At 40.2% G+C, this 25,620-nt stretch overlaps 2 protein-coding genes across 2 annotated transcripts; one reads left to right on the plus strand and one right to left on the minus strand.

Annotated features, from left to right (window-relative positions):
* Positions 1 to 3,934: 3,934 nt before the first annotated feature.
* Positions 3,935 to 6,690, minus strand: LOC139882507 (G-type lectin S-receptor-like serine/threonine-protein kinase At2g19130). Its single transcript, XM_071866813.1, has 2 exons — positions 6,444 to 6,690; positions 3,935 to 6,378 (listed from the first exon to the last, which is right to left on the minus strand). Exons 1-2 carry the CDS (start codon positions 6,688 to 6,690, stop codon positions 3,935 to 3,937), a joined length of 2,691 nt encoding a protein of 896 aa, XP_071722914.1.
* A 14,178-nt stretch (positions 6,691 to 20,868) lies between these two features.
* On the plus strand, positions 20,869 to 25,354 carry LOC139882508 (G-type lectin S-receptor-like serine/threonine-protein kinase At4g03230). Its single transcript, XM_071866814.1, has 8 exons — positions 20,869 to 22,099; positions 22,423 to 22,923; positions 23,506 to 23,637; positions 23,734 to 23,945; positions 24,033 to 24,243; positions 24,413 to 24,650; positions 24,810 to 24,960; positions 25,052 to 25,354. The coding sequence occupies exons 1-8, from the start codon at positions 20,869 to 20,871 to the stop codon at positions 25,352 to 25,354; spliced, it is 2,979 nt and encodes a 992-aa protein (XP_071722915.1).
* The last annotated feature ends 266 nt before the right edge of the window (positions 25,355 to 25,620 follow it).

Here is a 25,620-nt window from a genome sequence, read left to right on the forward strand (position 1 = left end):
CTTTTTGAATCATTGATGAATGGTGCCTTGGTAAGTAAAATTTCAGCAAGAGTCGGGAGGTTTTCCAAATTGGACTACGGCCAAGTTTTTTGTTCAAAAAAATAAATGAGTTTAAAACCTGTAGAGCAAGTGCAAAATGTCAACCCGATCTCTAATGGTTTTAAAAGAATTGATGCAGAATTTCAAATATGAAAGCACTGTACATTTTCTTAAAACAAATGAGGCCGGTGCCTTAGTAAGTAAAACTTCAAATACGGATTGGGAGGTTTTTCTTTCTCAAATCAAATCAATGGCTGAATTCTTCAAGATTTCAGTCATAAAATCTGTTTTGGATGAAGTCCAAAGAAATCGAAACCAAATATGAAAAATCTGAACATTTCCTCAACCCTTTAGCCTCAAAACAGTCTTAGTCACTCAATAAATCATCATTCAGCATAAAAATCCAACAATCCAGCCTATCAATGCACTTTCTAAGACAGCAACAACACTAAATAGCATAGATTAGTAGACTTCAACTTGCCTCAAGTCCTACGGTGCTAATGGTGAAAGGTTTGGTGCGGTGGTGCGGTTCAACGGTGACGATGCACAAGCACGGGCGGAGAGCAGTCCTCTCTCTCCCCTTTCCTGGCTGCTCCCACTCGCACGTTCACTTCTCTCTCACTCGCTCACGAACTCCGCGCTGCGCTCTCTCTTTCGCTCGCTCGTTCTCTCTCAGCTTATCCGCCCTTTTTTTCCTTCGTTGATTGACCTTATGGGTCAACAAAAGAGCCATCCTCGGTGGCTGCCGAAAGAACGGACAGTCCATCTACTCGTGTCCATGCGTGAGAGCCCCGTGAGAGCCCCACTTGACTTGCTGCCACCTTGCTTCTCCATGCAAGATACGTGTCCGGTTCCTTGCTCCTGCGCTCGGTACGCTGGCCAACCCATCCCCATGCAGCGAACGTGACTCTTCTTTTCGGTCAACTTCTCCATTTAGTTGACCCAGATGCTGCTGCCGCACGCCACCTCGCATGCTACATGCGAGCGTGGCCTTTGCTGGCCGCTCGAAGCAACTCACGGCTGCTTCCTTCGGTCAACAATTCTCTCAATTGTTGACCATCCAAGGCGTGGACGTGGCTGCGGTGCGGTGCTTCTCAGTCAACATTTCCTTTCTTCTGTTGACTACAAAAGAGACGTGGGCATGGGCTGCATGGTGGCCAATCTCTTCTATTATTATATGACAATAATTTGTGGCCATTGATGGAATTGTTCGCATGGCCATTCAAGGAGAATTTTTCTCCGAAAGTTAATGTTTTGGGACGTCGAGTGGCGATGAAATGATAGCCTGATGCTATACCGACGATGATGATGAAATAGTGTCCATAAATGGTACCAATGACGCATTTCGACGATACTTCCGTCTATTTGTCACGGACAGTCTCATATTCGAGGTCTGGCAAAAATCTGGATGCCATAGCAAACAATTATGAGACTTTACAAGATTGTAGTAGAGTTTTTACACTGTGAAGTCAAGGACGTCAGACTGTAAAATCTCTTTTGATTTTTAGTGAAATTCAGCCAATGAGCTGTCAGTGCGGGAGAGTGGATGTAGGATTGAATTAAGCCGAACCACTATAAACTTTGTGTTTCTATTATTTTTCCCTGAACTCTTTACATTAATTCGTAGCTTTATATATCTGTTTATAATTTATTACATCTTCAATTTATTATCTTCTAAAGGCAATTTACTTTCATCAAGTATTGCGAAAATTTCATCTAACACCTATTCAACCCTCTAGGTGTTCTTACTAACCCTTTCAAATTGCATAGTGACCCAAGTGGCAGTCAGTTACTACTGGGATGCGCGGCTTTCAAATGATGGATTCAGACAAGATGAATGATCTCTTCCATGAATGTGAATGCATATCTGAGGGGCTGAGCCATTTCGATCTTAATGGTAGTGAGAATGATCCAAGTTGGAAGGATTGCTTTTGACTACAATTTAGATTTGGATATACAACTTCACAAGTAAATTTTCAAGTCCAACTTGCTAAAGCAGCATCCGCTAAATAAGCATGTTCACAGAAAGTGCCTCAAGATCAGTCAGCATGGTTATACTCCATAATTTTTGCACCACGCCGGCTTCGTCTCGATGCACTCGCTCTACTCATATAAACCCCAGAAACTCCAACAGTACCACATTCTCGTCCTTTTCTCTTAGAATCATTGACTTTGACATAGGATTCTGCCCGAACAACCCTTACATGTTCCTTCCCACTTTCTTTGCGTTTATGCTGTACTCTCTGGAATGTTTGGCATACTCCATTGCAGTGGCCAAAATAGTGCGAGGGATCAATGTAGCAGGATGACGATAAAACAATGCCCCTCATGTTAAGCAAACGGAGAGAGAATCGTTCAGATTCATCGCGGACCCATCTGTAGAAACGAGGATTCAAGACATAAATTAAGCAAAATCTCGATAGCTAGACATAATTACTTCTGACATTAGCCTTTCTGATCGGCAACGATCGACACAACCAGCTCAATTTGCTAAAATTAGGAAAGGAGAGACCCAAGTGTTTGATTGTGCGATTTACAAACTCCGAGACCGCACTAGAAGAACGTATGCTGAACTTGCGCATCCCTAAATTTTGTACCGCGAAATGAGAAATTGAAAGAATCGGTTGAGCGGTACAAAGTACCAATTTTTGAGTCCCAAAACAGGCAGGCTTATTTAAGGTGCCAGCCTAGCTATCTCTGTCACTGAAACGTCGAAAAGCCGTCACGACACAGTCTCACGATCATGCGGGCTTTTGCTTCGCTCAGTCTCGACAATGGAATCCTTTCCTCAGGTCAAGGTCAAGCACGACTGGGAACATAGGCAAGACTTCGGCCATTCATGAAACGAAGAAGATACTTTTGGTCTTTAGTCAAACAGTGGAGGACGAAAACCGAGCATCCGGTCCTTCACATGCTGGAAAACTGGACCAGCGACATTGACTATGATGCTACTCCATCCGGACCAGCGACATTGACCCTGTTCTCACTGGCTAATTGCAGTTTATGAAACAATTGATAGAGAAAAAACTGGTGTAGCGAATTTGAAGCGCACTCTTCTGTTTCTATAGCTCCGGTTTCTGTACTTTGAATAAGCCTTCAGAATCTAGAAGCTTTCCACGGACCACATAAAGATGCACATCTAAAGGCTTTTGAGAGCATAAAATATTACTAGCCACATTTTCCATCTCTTAAAGCTATACTAGAGTTAAAAGACTCGGAAAAATGTCCCAGGAACTAAGCAGAAGCCACCCCTTCTTAGCATGTGAAAGATGAAATATGCCCAGACAGAGAACTGCATAGCGACCCAAGTGGCAGGTTGTTGATATCATTGCTTCTCATCCTAAGCACCATGTGATCATTGGGATAGACATGTTGAGCAAAGATCTTCTGGTTCACATTGCTAGCGTGACTTATTAAATAAACGAAGTAGCAAGACAAACGCTGAGCCTTATAGCCTGCTTTGCATGCAACGAGGGCAGATTCGAGAACCATGTGAGACACCAGCCGGAATCCAAGCTAGGAGATACCAATACTCCCAATTCCAGTGCCAAAATTATCAGAAAATGAAGAAGACAATTTTCCATGCTAATTACCGATGTCAACTGGGATCTAAAAAGGCAGACAACAGATCATTATATAGAATGAAGGGTCTTTACAACTAGGCTGGCCTGGCAATTATTCGAAGCTTGCTTGTAGCTATATGTAACCAAAAAAGCTAGGGGAAAAGGCCCAAGAAAGCCAATCCCCAAATAACGAGATTCTTTCTTGACTACAGAAAAAGCAGAAGGGAATATGCACTAACTGAAGCACTTCTTGTACTAAGCATTTATCTTATCATCCTCAGGACTCAAGACTTTGTTGAAGATGAACTATTTTGCTTCTGCAAGGAAGCAGTTTAGGTATTATTTTTCGTCTGGGCACTCTGGTTCAACGATGACGACTCAGTGAAGAAAACTACATGCTCCTGATTATCAAGAAGCAGTTGAAGGGCTCTCGGTATCCTGGGAAGGTTCACATCCAACAACCCCTCAAGTATTTGAACAACCTGCCCCATCGATGGCCTGTGAGTTTCCTCATCTTGGACACACCAGCAAGCAACTCTGCATATCCGAGTTAGCTCTTCAGTATCAGCGTTGTTCTCCAAGTCTCGGTCCAAAAGATCAAGCAGGTCACCTCCTTCAGCTATCTTGCTAGCAACCCATGTTGGGAAGAACTTAATGGTCCCATCTTCCGAAAGCTCTAAGTTCCTCCTTCCTGAAACAAACTCAAAGAGCATCATTCCATAGCTATAAACATCAGCTTTTGCTGTTATGGCCACTCCAGAGATCCACTCCGGCGCTAGATACCCTCTTGTGCCTCTCATGGTTGTCAACACCCTGCTAAAATCTCGGCCGACAAGCTTTGCCAGGCCAAAATCTGCCACTTTTGGACAGAATTCAGCATCTAGAAGGATGTTCTCTGGCTTGATGTCGCAATGTATGATGCAGTCTCTACACTCCTCATGGAGATAAGCCAGACCTCGAGCTATTCCCAAAGCAATTTGGTATCTCATTTTCCAATCCAAGGTCTTCGAGTCCTTTTTATGAAAGAGATGATAGTCTAAGGAACCGTTTGGCATGAAATCGTAGACCAACAGCCTTTTGTCACCTTCAGAGCAGAACCCACGAAGCCAGACAAGATTCACATGCTGGATGTTGCCGATTGTGCGTACTTCTGTTCGGAATTGCTTCTCTCCTTGGCTTACGCTTTCAAGCTTCTTGACCGCTATGTGACTTGAATCAGGTAATGTTCCTTTGAAAACTGAACCGAACCCGCCCCCACCCAACTTCTCTGAGAAATTCTTGGCTGCTACTTGCAAGTCCCGGTATGCAAAGGCTATCAGTGAACCCTCCACTGTCTTTGTTGTTACAGTTGCCCTTCTCCTCCATCTCCAAATGCCAAAAAAGACAATGACTAATATCACTACTGCGGAGCTAACAGACCCTGCAACTATCGCAATTACATTGCTCTTCTTGCTCGTATCCTGAACGTCAGAAGCGGCACGCCTGAGATAGAAGCTTTTTCCATTGGTGTCACTTTGTGAGAGCTGTTGTGCATTGAAGAGATCCCCAATCCAGATTGAGCAGGCATCATCCTTAAAAGCATAAGCTGTGCAAGAGCAATTGCTCAAACAAGCAGCTCGGCATTCCGTATCGCTCCCGACATCTAAAGATCGGGGATCTTCAGGCAATATCATGTTAGAACTAAGCGAGAAACGGTCTCTCTCCACATTAGAAGCATTTGCTGCACAATTCAAGTCCGAATTCCTCTTGCAACCGCCAGACCAATCGCTCAGATTCCAATCCCTCAGAGAGCTGATGCTAAACCCAGGCAAGCAGCTGCAGAAATTGTCGGTATTCTCGCTGCAAACACTGAAAGGCCCGCAAAGTCTATACACCTCGCATTGTTCCCGGGGCAGAGAGCAGATCAAGCTCCACGCCTGGGAAGAAGGCAACCACGAAGACTGCTTGAGCTGCCCAGAAAGATCCATCATTAACGTTGATATGGCGTTGAAGGAGATTTTGATTGAATAGGTGAAGTAGTTCTCGTTCTCATTGTCCACATATTTGAAATCGTAAATATAGTCCGATCTCATTTCAGGGATCAAAGAGAAAATTTTCGACTGATTGTCCCACGTCCCACTAGTCCAGTAATGCTCAGACCCATTCCACCATATGTAGTACACGCCGTCACTGTATGGCTGGAGCTGGAGAGAGAACAAACCTCTTGAAGGATCCTCGGCGTTCTTCCATGATGTCAAGAGCTGACTCGTGTTTTTGCGCTTGTCGATCCCTAATTTGGCACCGGGAAGCCACGTGTTCGTCGGGTGATCAAAGCTCTGCCACAAAGTCACAGAAGAATTCGGCGCGTCTTTGAGAGCGAAGTTGCCGTCGTCCTCAAGAACTGCCACCATGGAGCTCGACCCAGATGAAGAAGTACGCAGATTCGTGGACCAAACGGGGACTTGGGAGCCGTTGACAATTATAAGATTGCCATCAGAGATCTTCAGTTCAGTGGAGTACCTGTCGGTGACAGGGTTGTCTCTGTTCGCGACCCAGACGAAGGCCGGCTCGCGAACGTTGTTGTACCAGATGCCTATGTAGGAGTAAGACGACTTGCCTGGTGTGAAGAAGCCAAGCACAAAGTCGCCACCCGAGGAGGTTAAGGTTTGATTACCAGATAGAGATTGATTTTCATCGAGCTTGTCTGAGCTATGACAGAGGTGGGTGCAGTGAGATGAGCAAAGCAAGAAAATTGGGAGTATGAACGACCATGGACTACTGTTTTTGCTATCCATGGCTGTACCATACAGGGTTCAAGCAGACAGGTGCAGAAACAAGATTCACAGGGGGAAGTATATATACCCATTTGTGCTTGTAGCGAGGGTGAGGTAAGTGATCTCAAAGAAGAACTGGTCAAGAAACATGCAAAGTATTGTGTGGAAACTTCATCCGAGACTAGTGCATTATCATTGAGTGAGTAGGTAGAAGCATTTAAGCAGGCATCATACCAATGAACAAGGACAGGCATATGCCAGAGTGAAGAAGACGCTAGTGATGCAACTTGGACATGTGATTGAGCAAGACTTAAAACATAGGCGGACCAGGACATTAATGAAGTAGGAGCACAGTTTTACCAGCTCCAGTCAACAAGAAAGGAAGAAAACCCAATATTGTGTGGAAACTTCAATCAAGACTAGTGCATTATCATCGAGTGAGTAGGTAGAAGCATTTAAGCAAGCATCATACTAGTGAACAAGTATGGGCATATGCCAAAGTGAAGAAGACTCTAGTGGTGCAACCTGGACATGCAATCGAGCAAGACTTAAAACATATGCGGACCAGGACATTGATGAAGCAAGAGCATAGTTTTACCAGCTCTAGTCAACAAGAAAGGAAGAAAACCCAATATTGTGTGGAAACTTCAACCGAGACTAGTGCATTATCATCGAGTGAGTAGGTAGAAGCATTTAAGCAGGCATCGTACCAGTGAACGAGTATGGGCATATGCCAAATAGAAGAAGACTCTAGTGGTGCAACTTGGACATGTGATCAAGCAAGACTTAATACATAGGCGGACCAGGACATTGATGAAGCAGGAGCACAGTTTTACCAGCTCCTATCGACAAGAAAGAAAGAAAACCAAGTGTCAAAGTCATTGATACATTGAAAAGCTAGACCAACAAGATTTGATTTTCATGAAGCATGGTCCAATATTCTTATGGTCCCGACTCTTGTCTAAGCTTGTCTCAAGGTAAGTATCTTCAACAAAATGTGCTCGTTCCACGCATAGAGCTGACCTATTCATCAAGGGACTAAACTCTAGATTAATGCATTGATTTATTCCCCCAATTCATTTATATGTAACATCATGGTTGCATGCCTTTATCGGAAAAACCTTATAGATTGTGCCCTGGCCATAGATGATGGAGTGAAGAGACCTCTCAGGTTAGACTCGAAGCGATTGTTACTTGGCATAGTGTCCATTATAGTCTTTTAGGCTATGTTTGATAATTTGGATAAAATTCAGGATATGATAAAATGTATCCTATCTTACATTTGGTGTCTATTCAAGACAAGACAAAGTCGAATATAAATGGGATATAAACAAGATAAAATTATCCTATAGGAGAGGTGAAATAAGGATGAATAGGATTTCTAATATTTATAACAGGAAAGTTATTTTTCTCAAATAACAAGCTTATTAAATTAATAAAATTGAAATTATATTTCAATATAAATAATTTTTGAATTCTAATATAAGAAATTAAAAAAAGTAAAATCTTAGTTATATTAATTTAATCTTATTTTTATTTATATATTCAAATTTAATTCTCCTTTATAATATATATTCAATATATAAATATCAATATAAATTCATATTTATTACATATTTTAGTTATTTTAGTATTTTAGGTACATTAGTATAGTTTACTATTTAATACAAAATTTATTATAGAATGATGGAAGGGGAAGAAAGAAATTAAAAAAAAAAGACATTAATTTAAAAAAAGAGAGAAAAATTAAATTTAAAAAAATAAAGATAAAGTAGTTGAAAGTGCCGTGATAGACTTTTACCATCTCCATTTGCAAAATTTTTTACTCTTTTTATTAATGCGTTGATAGAAAAGGATTATTGCAGAAAAGACATAAAGTGAAACTTTTATACATAGTTGCTCCGACCGTTGCTGCAATGTTCATCCTTGTATTCGGTGGCTTATTTTACATGAGAAGGCAGCTTGGTAGTACACAAGGTAATCACAAATCAAACTCATATTACTTTATATCTGTCATTTTAGATACACGATGGTAAGATAGCAAACAAGTAGTAACTAGAGTTAACACTTCAGGGAGCAGGGAAAGCACTCAAGAAAATCCCGACTTTCGTCTATACGACAACGAGAAACAGATCAAAATGTGGATGGATTCACGCCAATTCGAGAAGGAAGATAAGAAAGGCATAGACGTGCCATTTTTTGATTTTGAAATTATTCGTGTCCCCATTCCCTTTTACTTCAGGGCATAGCTATAGTAGATAGTAGCACTCAACAATCTCTTTTTCTTCATAAAGATTTTAAGTTAGTCCGAAAGAGTTTTATCAAATGACTTTGCTACTACACAAATTAAAATAAAAACCTTGTAGATCGAACAAGGTGTCGGTTGCTGACCTAGGAAATACACTTTGAGATTATCTTGGGAATTGCACAGGGAATGCTCTATCTTCACCAAGATTCTAGGCTAACAATCATTCACAGAGATCTCAAGACGAGCAACATTTTGCTCGATGAGGAGATCACTCCTAAAATTTCCGACTTTGGTTTGGCACGGATATTTGAGGCAAAACAAATTGAAGCAAGCATGTAAAGAGTGATGGGAATATAGTAAGTTTTGTAGGCACGCATACCATTTATTTTCATCTGGATAGAGACTATTTTGCACACTACCCAAGGCACTTACCATGTTATCATATTTTAATATCTACAGTGAAACTTCAATATTCTAATTCCGGCTAAATTGATTTGTTATACTCCAATGTAGTGGATATATGTCTCCAGAGTATGCTTTGGACAGATTTTTCTCATTCAAGTCTGATGTTTTTAGTTTTGGTGTCATCGTATTGAGATTATTAGCAGGAAACATAACACGAGCTTTTATCAGTCCAAAGGAACAATGAACCTTCTCAATCATGTGACATTTGCTATCCTCTACTTTTCTTTTATCCACTTCCTATCGCCCTCTTCTCTGAACGTACTGAACCTTCAATCGCACAGACATGGAAATTATGGAATGACAATAAAGCATTGCACTTGATGGATCGAGTGTTGCACGAAACTCACACCAGAGATCAAGTTTTGAAGTGCATAAACGTGGCGCTTTTATGCGTGCAAGAAGACCCAGGCGATCGTCCCACAATGTCAGATGCCGTTTTCATGCTCAATAGTGAAACGACTCTTCCAGCTCCGAAGAAACAGGCTTTTGCAGTTAGGATAGGCGTTTCTACAACGTCTTCTTCTTCCGGCAAACCAGAGTCGTGTGCGATATTATCGACTACTCTGGAACAAGGACGGTAATGTTAAATCTTCCTCGAATCCATTCCGCATCCTAATAGTCGAAAGCTTTAGCCATCAGGCATTTTGTTTAACTAGGAGTGCCTCAAATATTTGGCTTATACTCCTTGCTCCTCCAAGAAAATACAGTTCACAATCTATTGACTGTTGATGCTCCTCCTCGGCCTAAAGACCGTACAATACTAACATCCCCGGATCTGCGTCTTGATCACCAGAGCAGATTCTTTTCCTTCATTTCCCGTACTTTTCATTGGTAATAAGTTTTTTCGGATGCAAATGAGTTGTAAAATCAATTTCCTACTGGGTTATTGTCATCCTATCAAACTCACAATCTACCACACTCTAGCATACTCCGGAGAAAATATCTGTTTATGAATTGGCTGAGATTTCCCCCTTAGTTATCACTGAGATGTTATTGTTATGTGTTAAAGATCTGCATATTTCATAGTAGAGTATGTTCGGTTGCCTTAAGAATCCGCTGCATAGCACATGCTTGTGAATATCCTCCTCATGACAATAGATAATTGCATAATACCTTTGCACTCTGTTAATCAACATAGCAAAATAAAATTAGCTAACACTAAAATGATACATTGTGTTTTTTTTAACAGTATGGTGTTATTTCTTATTATTTGAACTATTTTATAATAGTTCAGGAAAAAATTCGAATAATAATGACGTACTTAAAGATAAATTACAATTCATTTGCTGTTAAACATCATCCTCGTTATATGTAAATGCTAGCCAAGTTGAGTCATCCAGATAACAAATTAACTAGGAGAAAAGTTATTTGTTTAGGCAATGTATAAATCAACTTCATTAAAAATTGGGTTCATGTTACTTGTATAGTAAAATTGTATTAACAATAAAAATATCAATGACGTATATGTTTCAACACACAAATTAACGGGAAATATTGAATGTTTGTTGTAGTTATTGAATTAGACTGCTTCAGCTTTGCTCTAATTACAGAGGAAGTAGAACAGATGACACTTTGAAATAAAGATAATAATAGGATACGTCAATAGCTACCAAGGTAGCTCTCTCTCTCTCTCTCTCTCTCTCTCTCGTGCACGCTTAGGAATTAGAAGTAGATTGAAAGCTCCTACCGCTGTTCTTGTTGAAGACTGCCGGCAGGGGCCTGATATGGAGACAATTATGCATAAATGGCAAAATCTTGTGAAACATTTTCTTTCCCTTTTCCCGGATCAGATTAATTTTTATATGCAATAACATGGTGCGCCTGGTGGTTCTAAATGAAGCCGGAGGCAAACGGCTACTGCTTGATAAGACTACGAATTAGACTCAATTCAGGAAAAAGACTTGCATTGGGACCTCACCGTAACTTTCCAAGCCAAATGTCTGATTTATCTCAAGAAGATTATGAAGTTTTACCAGGAAAGTATGGCCATGACTTTCCCTTGCAAGATGAAGTATAGACCTGATAGCACTTGGTTTTTATTTCCGAAAAAGAGTGCATAGAGGGTCTCAACTGCAATTTTCTTGATGGCTATGTTTTATTGATTCATATATTCTCCTGCCACTCGAAAATGTAGCGTGCTAAAGTGAATTTTCAGGAAGATAGGGCCCCTGGACCAGGCGGGGGTGAGGCCCTGCGTGGGGTCGGCGTGCGGGTGGGTGAGGAAGTACGCTTGGCTCCCTTCCGCCCGCCGATCCGTCGAGATCAGACCTCTCTCCATGGCATCGACGCCCAAGCACCGAGCGGGCAGAGAGAGAGAGAGAGATTATATTTTCGTTTTGGCGGGGCGGAATTGGATTGAAAGGATGGTGCTTTTAAGGCTTCGTGTAATCATCGCGGGCTTTTGTGTTTCAATGTGAAGCCCACTTCGGAGTTAGGTTTGGCCCTGACTGTGCGTGCCGTTCCTCTTTTGAGATCAAACGCGTCTTAATTTATGAAACTACTTCTAAAAATTTTCTCTATTTTGCGCGCTTTGCTATCAGAAAATAAAATATTTTATTATCGAGTGCCCTCACTGGCATCTTGCACATTTTCCTTTTCGAAAATATTGAAAGTGAGTAAAGAGATAGCAAAATTAAACACATTGGGATCGACTAAGAGTTTCCAGGTGGCTTCCAAAGGGACGTGTAGTGAGCCAGTGGCCTTTTGAGAAGGATTAGATTGGGGTTCAACTAATTCACTAGAGAAAATGAAGGCCAGGGTAGCACATATAGAAGTGAGTAGTTCTAGGTTCCATTCAGGTTTTGCTTGAAATCTACTATCCAAAGAGGTTCCCTAATTTTTGAAATCTCAAACCTACCCTACATATTTAGGGCGCGCATGATAAAATTTATATTTCTTTATTTCTCTATTTCTCTGTTTCTCGGAACAAGTTTGGAATAGAAATCCGTTTGGTAACGCAATTTGATTTTTCTATTTCTTGAACAATTTTTTATTCCATAAATAAATTTGAAGAAAAAATCAGAAACTAAAATTTCTAACTTCTCAATTTCTTAAACAGAAATTGAGAAATCAATTTCTGGCCAAAAATCAATTTCTGTTCTAGAAATTTTATCACACATACCCTTAGAAACTTGGAACTTACCTTGTCACTGATTCCAGAATAGATTCTAGGATTTGGTCAGGTTTCACATATACTCTTAATGGAACGATTGCAGCAAATCTTGCCTCTAATAGTCACCATTTACTATAATCTATTGGTCACAATTTATATTTAAACACATTAAAATTATGAAATATTAACAAAAAAAAAGTCTCAATTATGAAATAGTGCCGAAAGTATATTCATATTACATATGCCATAGAATGCTGTAGGATCGCGCAAAAACATATAACAAGAAAAACACAAAATTTTGTTCGAGGTTCCTGATGCCCTTCAAAATAAGTTCCCTAATTTTTGGAACCTAAAATCTAAACCCTACATATCTTGGTGTTGGTGCTTGTTTCAATAAACGAGAATGCGTGTATATGTAAATTAATATCAAAGTTTGATCATAGCAGAAGTAAAAATGCTCATTTATGTATTTCCAAAGCATTGTTCATGCATTTTAGTAAAAACACATAAAAACGAGAAGTAGGGTAATCACATTATCCTTGGTCCTTGCTAAAAAAAAAATTAGTTTTGACGTTCTTTAGATTATGATCACGAACATTTGACCTTATGATAACACCGGTTCTAACGTCCTTGAAATTTTGACCACAAACGTCTGATGTCTTCTAGCAATACTGGTTATGATATTCTTCAGACCTAGAACGCCTGATTTCTTTGTAACATAGGTTCTAACGTTCTTCTAATCCAGCTCACAAGTGTCGAGCCTTTAGTTCAAACATATCACCTTTCTCACGTTGAACATAAGAGAAAAATTGAGAGATCTCACAACTACAATTATGCTAGTAATTATTCTTGTGTGGGAATGACTTGATTGATCACTATCAACATTTTCAATTGTTGATTTTCAATCATCCTATGATATGCTCTGACAATGGCCTTTTTATAATTAGTTCATATCACATTTTAATTGGCTCATTAACTCTAAAATCGTTTTAGAGAAGCCTAATGGACATAAGTTCTAATATCATTTCAAAAACTAATTCGGGTATCACCTCTATAACCATTATGGAACATTATTCCAGAAAATTAGTTTGCAATTGTTCCAAGTCTTTATTCTGAGTATTAACTTTGTAACCATTACAGATATTTAATTTTTGACCATTACATCTGAAACCATTTCGGAATATTAAATTGTTATTTGAATCTGAAACCGTTTCAGAGCCCATTGATTCTGAAATCGTTTTAGATCATTGATGTGGTCATTAAATCTAAAACATATTTAGATCATTGATGTGACGGTTAAGTCTGAAACCGTTTTAGATCATTGATGTAACTATTAAATCTAAAACCATTTCAAATTATTAATTTGGCTATTGTTTCTAAATTCACTTCAAATCATTAAAGATACCATTGATTTTGAACTCACTTCAAATCGTTGATATGGCTGTTAATTCTGAACTCATTTTAGATTATTAATTCGGTCATTGAATTTAAACGCGCTTCAAATCTTTGATTTGACTGTAAAATCTAAAACCGGCTTTAGACTTTGTAAAGTTTGAAGCCCCTTTCAGATCTTTTATTTTTAGCTCGACTCAATCTGATTGGCTCAATTGCAAACACATTTACAATACTATTTCTCTCGTTCAAACGTTATTCTCATCGGTTATGATATGTTACATCCCTAGGCTCATCACTAACTGTCGTTGCTACGTTGACGTGTATCAGAACACTCTCTATGCATATTTGGTCCAACGGTTCTATTGTGACTACCTCATCATGGGACCATAGATTGCATCTTCAAAAAGGCTATGGCCATGCTCCAAACTTGCTCCGGACTTGCAGCATTCGACAGAGATAGCTCCATGGCAAGTCAATTCAATGAGATTTTGGTGAAACCACTATCAACTATTCTAAAAACTTACGTTGTTAAATAAATGTATAGTTTATAATTTAAATATTCTTACACTCCCCCTCACGCTTAATTTAGTCTTTTTGTCTAATACTAAGACATGAAAATTTAATTGATGAGGCAAATAGAGCCTTAAAAGATTTGAATTTAGAACTTTCAGCTCTGATACTAAGTGAGATTTTAGTAAAATTACTGTCAATTATTCTAAAAATTTAAACTGTTAGATGAAAACGTTGTTTATTATTTAAATATTCTAACAAGTTCAACATCCCACCTATGTCTAATTGCATTAAGATGGCTGTGGAGTAATCCTCCCACAACCTGCCAAGGAACGTCTAGGCCGTCAAGTTGTCAAAGGGCTCGATCTTGCAAATTTTTGTCAAAGGGCTCAATCTTGCAATTTTGCAATTTTGCAATTTTGGAGATTGCTTGTCTTGGAAAATACCCAAAAAAAAAAAAATTGCTTGCTTTGTGCGTTTATTTCTTTTGGTGCAATTTATTTGATTGTTTAATAATGAATGAACATCCGTGTGATCACTCAATTGCATGATAATGATTTAAATTAAAATCAATTCAAACTGTTTGTATCTAAACCACTCAAACTATTCATCAAATGAATGATTAAAATAATTTTAAAAAAATAATATGTTGTCTCACAAATTAAATTAACGATTATTTTAATAATAAACATCACAACATGTAAGAAAGTTTAAAATAATTAAAAAATTGATCCAAAATCTCACGGATCAAATTAATAATTATAATGATTTAAGAGTTAAAATACTATCAAAAAGCCAAAAAAAATAATCAATATAATTTAAAAAAATGATCCAACGTTTTACGGATCAAATTAGTAATTAAAGTGATTTTTGGCAACAATAATCTACAGACAATGCCTAAAATATTCATATAATCAACGTTGACATCCAATGTTCCAATTTAAGCCATAATAACAAAACTTGATTTAAGAAAAATATCTTGACTGGATTTTTATTTTCTTAACGGGATTGGCGCCTGGGATTCGCGAAGGACGATTTGCGTTAGGGGTGAGCAGTGGTCTAGGGTCGACCTTGGACCGACCCTGGACCGGCCCAACCCTGCTGGTCCTGGTCCTGTTCCCAAGGGGACTGGGTCGGTCCTTGGTCCTGAAATTCCATGACCAACACTGTGCGGGTTGGTCCTCAGTCCTAAGAGTTTTGGGTCGGACCAACCCTGTATATTATATTATATTATATTATTTATAATTCTCTATATATTCAAACCTAAGTAAAATATCTATTATATTATATTATATTATATTATATTATATTATATTATATTGAGATGTTCTATCAATAACACTAATAGTAATTTCAATTTAAAACTTTTGTTGAGTATTAATTATGTGTCGTTTGTTTTGTTTTCAGGTGTTTAGAAGTTCAAGTGAATTAACAAGATATGAAGTTATATATTAATGGTTTATATTAAGTATTTTGAACTTTTTATAGTTTAATTATATTTTACTAATGAATTTTAGCTGCACTTTGCTTTTCAATTTGTGTCAAATGGTAGAAGTTTTTGAAGAGTAGAGACTACAGTTGCTACGGTGATTTGCTAGTCAAGTGATGTAAAGCTCATTTTTTGGTTAAGTGGACTCTATATAATCAAATACAGGAAAACTCTTTTGAATATGGTGTTATGAATATTAAAGATAGATGATCACAAGGACTTTCCATCTTGTCCCATATCTCGACAAGCGATTAGCAAGTACGAAATTTCTATTATTATATCATATTAAATTTGCTAAATATGTATTGGTATTTATGGTTTAGTTGTACAATGCCGAATTGTCAATGGATTTGTAATTTGAATTTGTAGATTTGTTTTTTTAGGGAGTATAAAAAATAAGATGAAAAAAATTATTGATCGGTCCCGGGTTGACCCTGGAACCGGACCGAACCCATTGGGTCGGTCCGGTCCTTGGTCCCAGGTTCAATAGGATCGGTCATCGGTCCTAAAAATTGAGGAACGACACTGTACAGATTGGTCCTAGGGTTAGGGGTGGCCCGGACCAACCCGGACCATGCTCACCCCTAATTTGCGTCGGGGTCGGGCTGTGGCGAGCGGACCAACAGCAGCCGGTGTCAGGTCGATGAGCTCAAGACGACGGGGGAAATCGTAGCTAGTGGTGCTTGGCACAGCCCGTCGTCGCTGGTGCACCTGCAGGGAAGGAGTAGCAGCGCGCAGCTCGAGTCAAGCGAAGACGGAGGCTCAGCGACGGCGGAGGTGCAGTAACGGGCGAGCGAAGGTGCAGCGACAGGTGGGCGGAGGCGCTGCGACGAATGGAGGGGCGGCGGCGCAAGCTACAGGCGTTGGGTAGAGGCGCGCGGTGGGCGAGCAGGGGCGACGAACGGGCGGGCTGCTGCGGCGTCAGCAACGGAGCTCGCCGGTAGGAGGGACGCAGCGGCGAATCAGCAGAGGCGAGGAGCCACCTGAAGAAGACGACTTCTCCTCTCTTCTTCTTTTTTTTATTTTTTTATTTTTGTGTTTCTTTTTCTCTACCTCTCACATCCACTCTCTTTCTCTCTGTACTTTGCTGACCCTTCTTCTCTTCTATTCTCTGCACTTTGTTAGAGAAGAAGAAAAAGTGACTACCTTTTATTGACTTCGTATGGACAAGAGAGAGGTTCCTTTTTTCCCTCTTTTTTCACTCTGTCTCGCACGCTTTCCTCTCTTTTTCACGAATTGTCGCCCCCTTCGTCCGTGCGGGTCAACCCCTTTTATATGCAACGAAATAGAGCCCCGTATATGGAAGAAGCAAAATTTCCTACTTCTTTTCGATCGCATCTCGCACGGTCAAGGCGCAATCTCCACGATTTTATTTTATTTTCTCTGTTCATGCCCATTGATAATTGCAAGATCTAATGTTTCTTATTGCCCAAATATTAACACCAAATATATATCCCACCTAAAATATTTCCTCCAAAATTTTCCAATTTTTTGAGAAATATATCTCTCGATATATATACAAAAGATTTACTGAATATATCAAATCGTCATTCCTTATAAAAAGAATGATGCGTCTAAAATTATATGCTATGCAATTTTATTTTATTTTATTTTCTTTTCTTTTTTTAGAGCTTAAATATTAATATATAATTTTTTTAATGAATAAATGACTGGGTCATCAAAATTTAGGTATCAACACTGAGCCGGCAGTAGAACTTGTATTAACATATTTAACACAACCAATAAAAGTGATTGTCCATTTCAATTTCTAGTTCCCACAAACCATAAGTAACATTTACTAAAATATTATGGCTAAATGTTTCAAAAATATAATGAACCTGTTAACTTTGGCAACTTTGTAATTCGATCATTTTGTCTCACCATATCCCAATTGAATAAAGACCATGGAATTATCAGTCAAGCCACCAATTCGATCATATGCCCAAATCTAATTGACATGTACATCTTTGAGACATGAACAATTCATTATCGGTTATAACATCGGCTGAAGATTTTAATACAATATCACAATTAGATTGCATAGGACATCAATTTTAACAATAAGATAGATTTCATATTACACACGCATGTGCCTTCGTATGTGAACAAATTATAACCATCAAGTATAAAAATGGATAAACGAAGCGTCAATATGCACACTTGTGAATCACGGCCATCAAACATACGAGTTAGCATCATGCCTTAGGTCTGAGGATCTTACACCAAACCAAAGTGTGAACGATCATAAATTGACTTCACTAAAAGCTTCCATGTTGTCAATCATTATATGCATGTCACGTTCAATAAACTTGTCCGAGACAAGCACATGTGTTTTACCTCAGGTATCACAATACTCAAAGACTTGTGGCTCATCATCTCCTCAGGTTTCCAATACTAAATAGTGAAATTTGAAAATACACTTGTCTCAACAAGATCATCAATATCATCTCAATGATCTATTAACCAAAAATTCTTTTAAAATTCAGCATAATATAAATCTATCACACATGTTCTTAACAATTTAAGAATAGGTTCAGTCGCAACTGATCTTATAGACTCATTCATATAAATATGACGATAAATGAATATTTATTTGCCACTAAATAATCCATAACATGTAACCATTACAAGATATTACAAAGTTACTTTAGGGTATATAGCTAACACTTAGAACCTGGACCACCAATGCGATTTTTAGATTTTTTTTTTTACTCTGGAACCATGCTTCCCCTCGGCAATGTTGTGAGAACCTTTTCTCAAGATGGAACCTTGGGCGGGCTCAAATTCCAGGAGAGCAGGACGAACAGTGATTTTGGGTGGCTTTTTTTTTCTTCCCGTGGGAATGTTTCTGCATTTCGTTCCTGACATGTCCAAAACATATAGAGGCCGACCCTCTTGTCGTCGTCACCTACGTTGTTTTGCATCTCCTTCCTGTTCCGCGAGGACCGATCTCGGCGGACAATGTTACGCACCATCAAGTCAACGACCAAATTTACGTGTGAAGAATGCTCGAACAAAGTCGCGGGGGAAGAGGAATCAAAAGCAAAAGTGGCAGCCAACTGGCCTTAAGCAACTCTATTCAGAGTCTTTCTAAAATCATTTTGCGTTTTTGATGGTCCCCCACCAGTTGTTGCTTTAGCGAGGCAAACTAGGCCAACGACGACCATTGACTCCTCTCGCACTACCATGTGCAACGCGTGAACGTCCTGATATTTCCAGCTATCAGTCCCTTTTTTTTTATTTCCTTTGAAAAGTCTACCTTGAATAAACAATCAAAAAAAAAGAAAAGAGGTTTGCTTCAAACGCAATAATTTCCTGCCATCAATTTACCGTCTCTTTCGTTCCACAATATCAGTTAATTAAATCATGTCTCATGCTTCATTAAATTTAGGGTTGTATGTTTGATTGAGACGGGTGTATCGAGTCGGTTTCCTCATCTCCAATAGATTGGGACTTTAATTAGATCAACAAACTTAGTTACAGTGACACTGTCCAAATATATTGAGCTTTTTCCTTTCACAATATTCTCTCACCGATAGTTGCCGGAGGACTTCACTTTGCCGACATGCATATAGCATTCCGCGTAATTAGTCAGGCGAATTTTGAATGATAACGTGAGTGTCACAATCTGAAAAGTTGATGTAGGCGACATGTGTCACAAAGCACTTCGCCTTTCCTTAAGATTCTGTAGATTTTGGCAGGAACTCAGTAGGCCAATGGGTCCTCTTCAACGCCGTCTCATTACACCGCTAATCCGGTCATTGTCTTTGTACTCGAAGAGTCTTCTTCAAAGGACTACGCAAGAACAGGAACTGGACAAAGAAAAGGAGCCCATAAATCTCATAATTTTCCGAAGAAGAAGACAGAAAAATAGAAAAAAGAAGAAGCCTGCAATATAATATCATACAAAAAAAGACTAATTAGTCTAGAGAGAGAATTTTCTTTTGGGAGGGGAGAGAGAGATAAAATGAACAAAGTATCCTTTACTCTAGCTAATAGCGACAACCATGTGCTCACGCCAGCTTGCAATGATTTAACGTCGTGCCCTTACAAATTCAATTGTTGTGAACTTGCAATTTCTTCCACCATCCCCCTTTTATTATGCACAGCCCAGGCCTAGAATCGTGTAAAGAGCAAACTAACGTTTCCTTAAATGGCTTTAGAAACACTTGATGAAAAATGTTTTACAAATCGTTTATACTTTTGAAATATATACACCCTAAAAGGACTTTCAGGCCTCCGATCTTGATCTGCCTAACTATAGGTAGGCTCTCGATCGAAATTAATCATGCCATGTGTGTTAATCTACCTATGATCATGAAACAAACCTGAAAAAAAATGAACATCTCTCTCCCTCTCATTTGCTACCCAAATAGAAAAGCTCACCATCGCCCATGCCCACGACCACCTTACGGGTCGCCACCACTAACAACAATCTCCACTTTCGCTTGTGTGGGGGTGCTGTCGTAATTGTCGACGAGGTTATCACCCCGTCCACGGTGAGTGGCTCATGCTTGGAAGGACGGGGGGAGGGAAGAAAGAGAGAGTCGCCATTTCGCCAACGATAGCATGAGAAGATGCGGAGATGAAGGTCAAGATGACGACGGCGACTGACGGCGAATGAACGGCGACGTGGTGGTGCCGATTAGTTCGGCAACAATGACGCGAGACGGACCCAATGGTGGTAATGTAGTGGTTGCTCATAGGATAGAGGGAGAGAGGTAGAGCGTAGGTTCAGAATTCGTGGAGGATAAGTGCAATATTCTATTTCAGGAAATTTTTCTCATAAATCATTATGTGATAATTTTTTAACCGAGGATGGACGCAAAATTTGGTAGGTCCGGACCTACCTGACCATCCGCCTAGTTTACATTGAATGTGGACATGACATGATTTTCTAGCTTAAGATTAACATGTGAGAAGATTCCCGGCCACGCCATCCATCCACATAATTTTTAGCGTGATTTTCTTTAAATTTTCTTTCCACTAACTAAAGAGATAAAGTCGAACGCAAACCCAAAAACAATAATTTTCCAAACATTTTTTTTTTTTTGGGTGGGGGGGGGGGGGGCTGCTATGGGGTATCTGACTTAGTCAACGTTCTGTGTTCTGTGTGGGGATTAACTTTTCCCGATTGGCAAAAAGACGATGACGATCTCGATATGTTCGCGTGCTTGCAGACAACCTTCCGGTGAATGGTGTGATGAGGATGAGATATTATTGCAATGAATGGTGACCAGGCGTGAGAGAGTCATTAAACCTCGCGGCCATTGCAAGAACTCCAGTTATTTACCATGCGACGCTCCAACAAGTTCACGTGCTTGCTCTTGTCTGTGATAGTCCTTCCATTCTGCTCAAGCAGCGACACTATAACAGCAAGCACAGTGAGCAGGATCACGTACCAGGGAAATGACACTCTCGTGTCCGCCGGCAAGCAGTTCGAGCTCGGCTTCTTCAAGCCGAACGGGAGCTCCGACTCAAGGACGTACGTTGGAATTTGGTATTACAGGTCAAACCCTCGGATCATCGTTTGGGTCGCCAACCGTGATGGCCCGCTTGTGGGCCGCACGGGGTCGTTCGGCCTCATGGACGGCAACCTGCAGTTGTGGGATGAAGGACGACCGATCTGGTGGACCAATGTCACGAGTTCAAGCTCTTTGACCCGGTTTGCGAAGCTTCTTGATACAGGGAATCTGGTGCTGATGGAAGACGATGGAAGCGAGAGCATTTCATGGCGGAGCTTCGATAACCCGACCGACACGTTCCTTCCTGGGATGCGGATGACCGAAGACTTCAAGTTGACTTCTTGGGCAAGCCAGGATGACCCGGAACCGGGCAACTTCATGTTCCGGAGGGATCAAGAAGGCGACCCCAGCAAGTATGAAGTGATCCGGAACCTGTCTCCTTACTGGAAAAGTGGGGTCTATGGCAAGTTCATACAAGCCGATGAGGTGTTCGATTCCATCTCTCTCTTGCTCTCCAATTTCACCACGACCACTATTCCGAGCGGGGCTTACCAAAGAATAGTCAATGAATCCAGCAAAGCCCGGTTGGTCATGAACTATGATGGCCAGATTCAATACTTCAGGCGGGGAAACGGGTCGACGCCGGTCTGGTCCCAGCCGATGGGCCGATGTAGTGAGTTCATTGCGTGCAATAAGTTCCAGAGCTGCAACGGTATGAATAGCAATGAGACCATGTGCAGGTGCTTGCCGGGGTTCGAACTGCATCCTGGGGGGTGCCAGAGGAAGTCGCCGTTATGCGGGAAGAACAGTACTTTCTTGATTCTTAAGATGATGAAGGCTGGGAATCCGGACAATCAGATTCAGGCAGATAGCGAGCAATGTAGGCAAGAGTGCCTCAAAGACTGCTATTGCCAGGCTTACTCGTTCGAGGAGGATCAGCACCAAGGAAGAGAGAGCAGCATCTCCACATGCTATACTTGGTCGGAAGATCTTGACCATATGCAGGAGTTTGCCCCGGACGGTCGTAACCTCTATGTCCGAGTGCAGCTTTCAGACATAGGTTAATTACCTTTTGGCCTGACCTTTTTTCCTTTCCAAGATCATTTGTGTTTGTGACCTTCTGACTTGTGCCATGACTTCTTTATTTTAACAATCTTTTATGGCTTCTTGTATGCCTTCTTTGATGAACTTAAGAATTTAGCTCATATTTTGTGCACTTACATGTTATCTTGATTGCTAACGTCTTCCAACCAAGTGTTCTAGTCCACCTGCATATGGCAAGCAAATGATGCTATCCCAATTTCAGCCATGAATATAAAGTTCAATTGCAGGTGAATATGTATAGCATTGATGCTGATATTTGTTCAATGTTGACTTCTGTAGAATCTAGCGACAGGAGCTGTGGAACTTGTGGCACTAATTTAGTCCCCTACCCTTTAAGCATGGGACAGAGCTGTGGTGATCCACTATACTTTGCATTTCCCTGCGACAATAAAACTGCCCAGCTTTACTTTGAACGGGGCAAAAATGATTACAGAGTCACTAGCATCACTCCAGAAAATAGAACATTTACCATCCAAGTCAACAAAACGTTCAACTGCATAGATAGTGATCTGATGGAAATTAAGCCGCAACTTAACCAGTCCTCGCCATTTAGTGTGCACGATGGGTGTATCGGAGGAAAGAATGACTTCAGCACAGGAGTTTCTTCTGGAAGTGTCGAAGTGAAAATTGAGTGGAGCACTCCGAAAGAGCCACTCTGCAATTCGTCCAAAGACTGCAATTGGCCACAAGCAACTTGCCAGAATGCATTAGATGGAATGACAAGGTGCCTATGCAACTCAGGATTCAGTTGGAATGCTTTCAGCGCAAATTGTTCTCTAGGTAAGAATGTTGATCTTGCGAATTGACCCTCAACCTTAGCTACTGTATTCATGAATAACAGATTAGAAGGAAACATAGCCATTAGGTTTTGATGGTCACCATAAAAGTTAATTCTGCCGTGCCCCCAAATCAATATTTTCTATCTCCATGGTCTATCATTTAGAGTACTCCTAGGATGATTTTGTTCCTCCTAGAAGCAAACTGACAAATTCCAATCAGTTAAAGTCTATATTTTCAGCGTTCTGGAATTTATAATAGTGATGCCAGAAGAGCTCAAAACCAGAACTGCTAAAGCTATAGTTTGTCTCTTGCCCAAGATTCCTGAGATATGTTTGCCCTGTCAAGGAGTCAATAGCATCTGCCTTCACGGTTACAATCACAAGTATGGTCCATACACGCAATGTGATGACAGAGTGCTGGACTTGCACCAACTAGCTCTTTTTCATCGACTATAAGAGGGATTGTGACCTGCTCTATGAAGTCCTCATATCTGTCCTTGGTGACTCCATGTGTCTACAATTATTCGTTCACTTTTGTCCAAAATACAGTACTTACACTTTCTTTTCTTATTAAATAACGTAGAAGGAGGAGGATCGTTGCAGAAAAGACAGAAAGCGAAACCTGTATATATATTTGCTCCAGCCATCGCTGCAATTTTCATCCTTGTTCTCGGTGGCTTATTTTACATGAGAAGGCAGCATGGTAGTACACAAGGTGATCACAAATCAAACACGAACTACTTTGTATCTGTCATTATTAGATATACGATAATAAGATAGCAAACAATTAGTAACTTGAGTTGCACTTCAGGGAGCAGGGAAAGCGCTCAGGAAAATCTTGACTTTCGTCTATACGACAGCGAGAAACGGATCAAAATGTGGATGGATTCGCGCCAGTTCGAGGAGGAAGATAAGAAAGGCATAGAAGTGCCATTTTTTGACTTAGAAATTATTTTACAAGCGACGAATAACTTCTCAGATGAGAACAAACTTGGAAGAGGTGGGTTCGGGCCTGTTTACAAGGTAAATAAAATGGCTTCTTCTTCTATTATCTGGGGCTTTTGACGAGGTCACTGTGATGAAGTAATCCGTTTCTTAACTTTGTTTCAGGCTACTTTTCCAGGAGGACAGGAAATTGCAGTAAAGAGGCTATCGAGTGGATCAGGACAGGGCTTAGAGGAATTTAAGAATGAAGTTGTCTTGATTGCCAAATTACAGCATCGAAATCTCGTCAGATTAGTAGGATATTGCGTCAAAAGAGATGAAAAAATGTTACTGTATGAATACATGCCCAACAAAAGCTTAGATTCTTTCATATTTGGTAAGCACCTTATTTCTGTTCCTCTTTTCCTTGTATGCTTCAGAGCATAGCTGCAATAGGTAGTAGCACTCCACAATCTCTATCTCTTCATAAAGATTTTAAGTCAGTCTGACGGAGTAAGATTTAAATACTTTGCTACCTTCACAAATTAAAATAAAAACCTTGCTAGATCGAACAAGGTGTTCGTTGTTGACCTGGGAGATACGTTTTGAGATTATCTTGGGAATTGCACGAGGAATGCTCTATCTTCACCAGGATTCTAGGCTGAGAATCATTCACAGAGATCTCAAGACGAGCAACATTTTGCTCGATGAGGAGATGACTCCTAAAATTTCTGACTTTGGTCTGGCACGTATATTTGAGGCGAAACAAACTGAAGCAAGCACGCAAAGGGTGATTGGAACATAGTAAGTTTTTGTAGATGACCATTTATCTTCGTCTGAATAAAGAATTTGTTGGACACTACACAAGGCACTCACCACATTATCACCTTTTAATATCTGCGGTGAAACTTTAATGATTCGACTGCGGCTTGATTAACTTATTATGCTTATGCTCCAATGCAGTGGATACATGTCTCCAGAGTACGCTTTGGATGGATTTTTCTCATTCAAGTCCGATGTCTTTAGCTTTGGTGTCGTTGCACTGGAGATTGTTAGTGGGAAACGTAACACGGGCTTCTTTCAGTCTGAAGGAACAATGAGCCTTCTTACTCATGTGAATACAGTCCACTTGCTGTCCCTTTCTTCTGCTTTATCCGCTTCCTGTCGCCCTTTTCTCTGAATGTACTGAAGCTTCAATTGTGCAGGCGTGGAAATTATGGAATGACAATAAAGCATTGGACTTGATGGATCAAGTGCTCCACGAAACTTACAACAGAGATCAAGTTTTGAAGTGCATAAACGTGGCATTTTTATGTGTGCAAGAAGACCCGAGTGATCGTCCCACGATGTCAGATGCAGTTTTCATGCTTGGTAGTGAAAGTGCGACTCTTCCGGTTCCCAAAAAACCGGCTTTTGCAGTTAGGATAGGCGTTTCTACAACAGCTTCTTCTTCCAGCAAACCAGAGTCGAGCACGGTGTTATCGACTACTCTGCAACAAGGACGGTAATGTCGGATCTTCCTCGAATCTATTCCACATCTTGGTACTCAACAGCTTTAGCCATCAGGCATTTGTTTAACTAGGAATGCCTCGATTTTTACCCCATGATATTCCTTTCTCCTCCGGCAAAATAAAGTTTATTCTGTTGATAGCCGATGCTTCTCCTTGGCCTAAGACTGTGCCGTACTAACATAGCGAATCGACTCCTTGATCACCTTAGGAGATTCTTCTTGTCAGTTGTAGCACTGCTCCTTCTTAAGAATAAGTTTCTTGTC

The sequence above is a fragment of the Rutidosis leptorrhynchoides genome, unplaced genomic scaffold (assembly GCF_046630445.1).
Source record: "Rutidosis leptorrhynchoides isolate AG116_Rl617_1_P2 unplaced genomic scaffold, CSIRO_AGI_Rlap_v1 contig278, whole genome shotgun sequence".
NCBI classification, from domain to species: domain Eukaryota; kingdom Viridiplantae; phylum Streptophyta; class Magnoliopsida; order Asterales; family Asteraceae; genus Rutidosis; species Rutidosis leptorrhynchoides.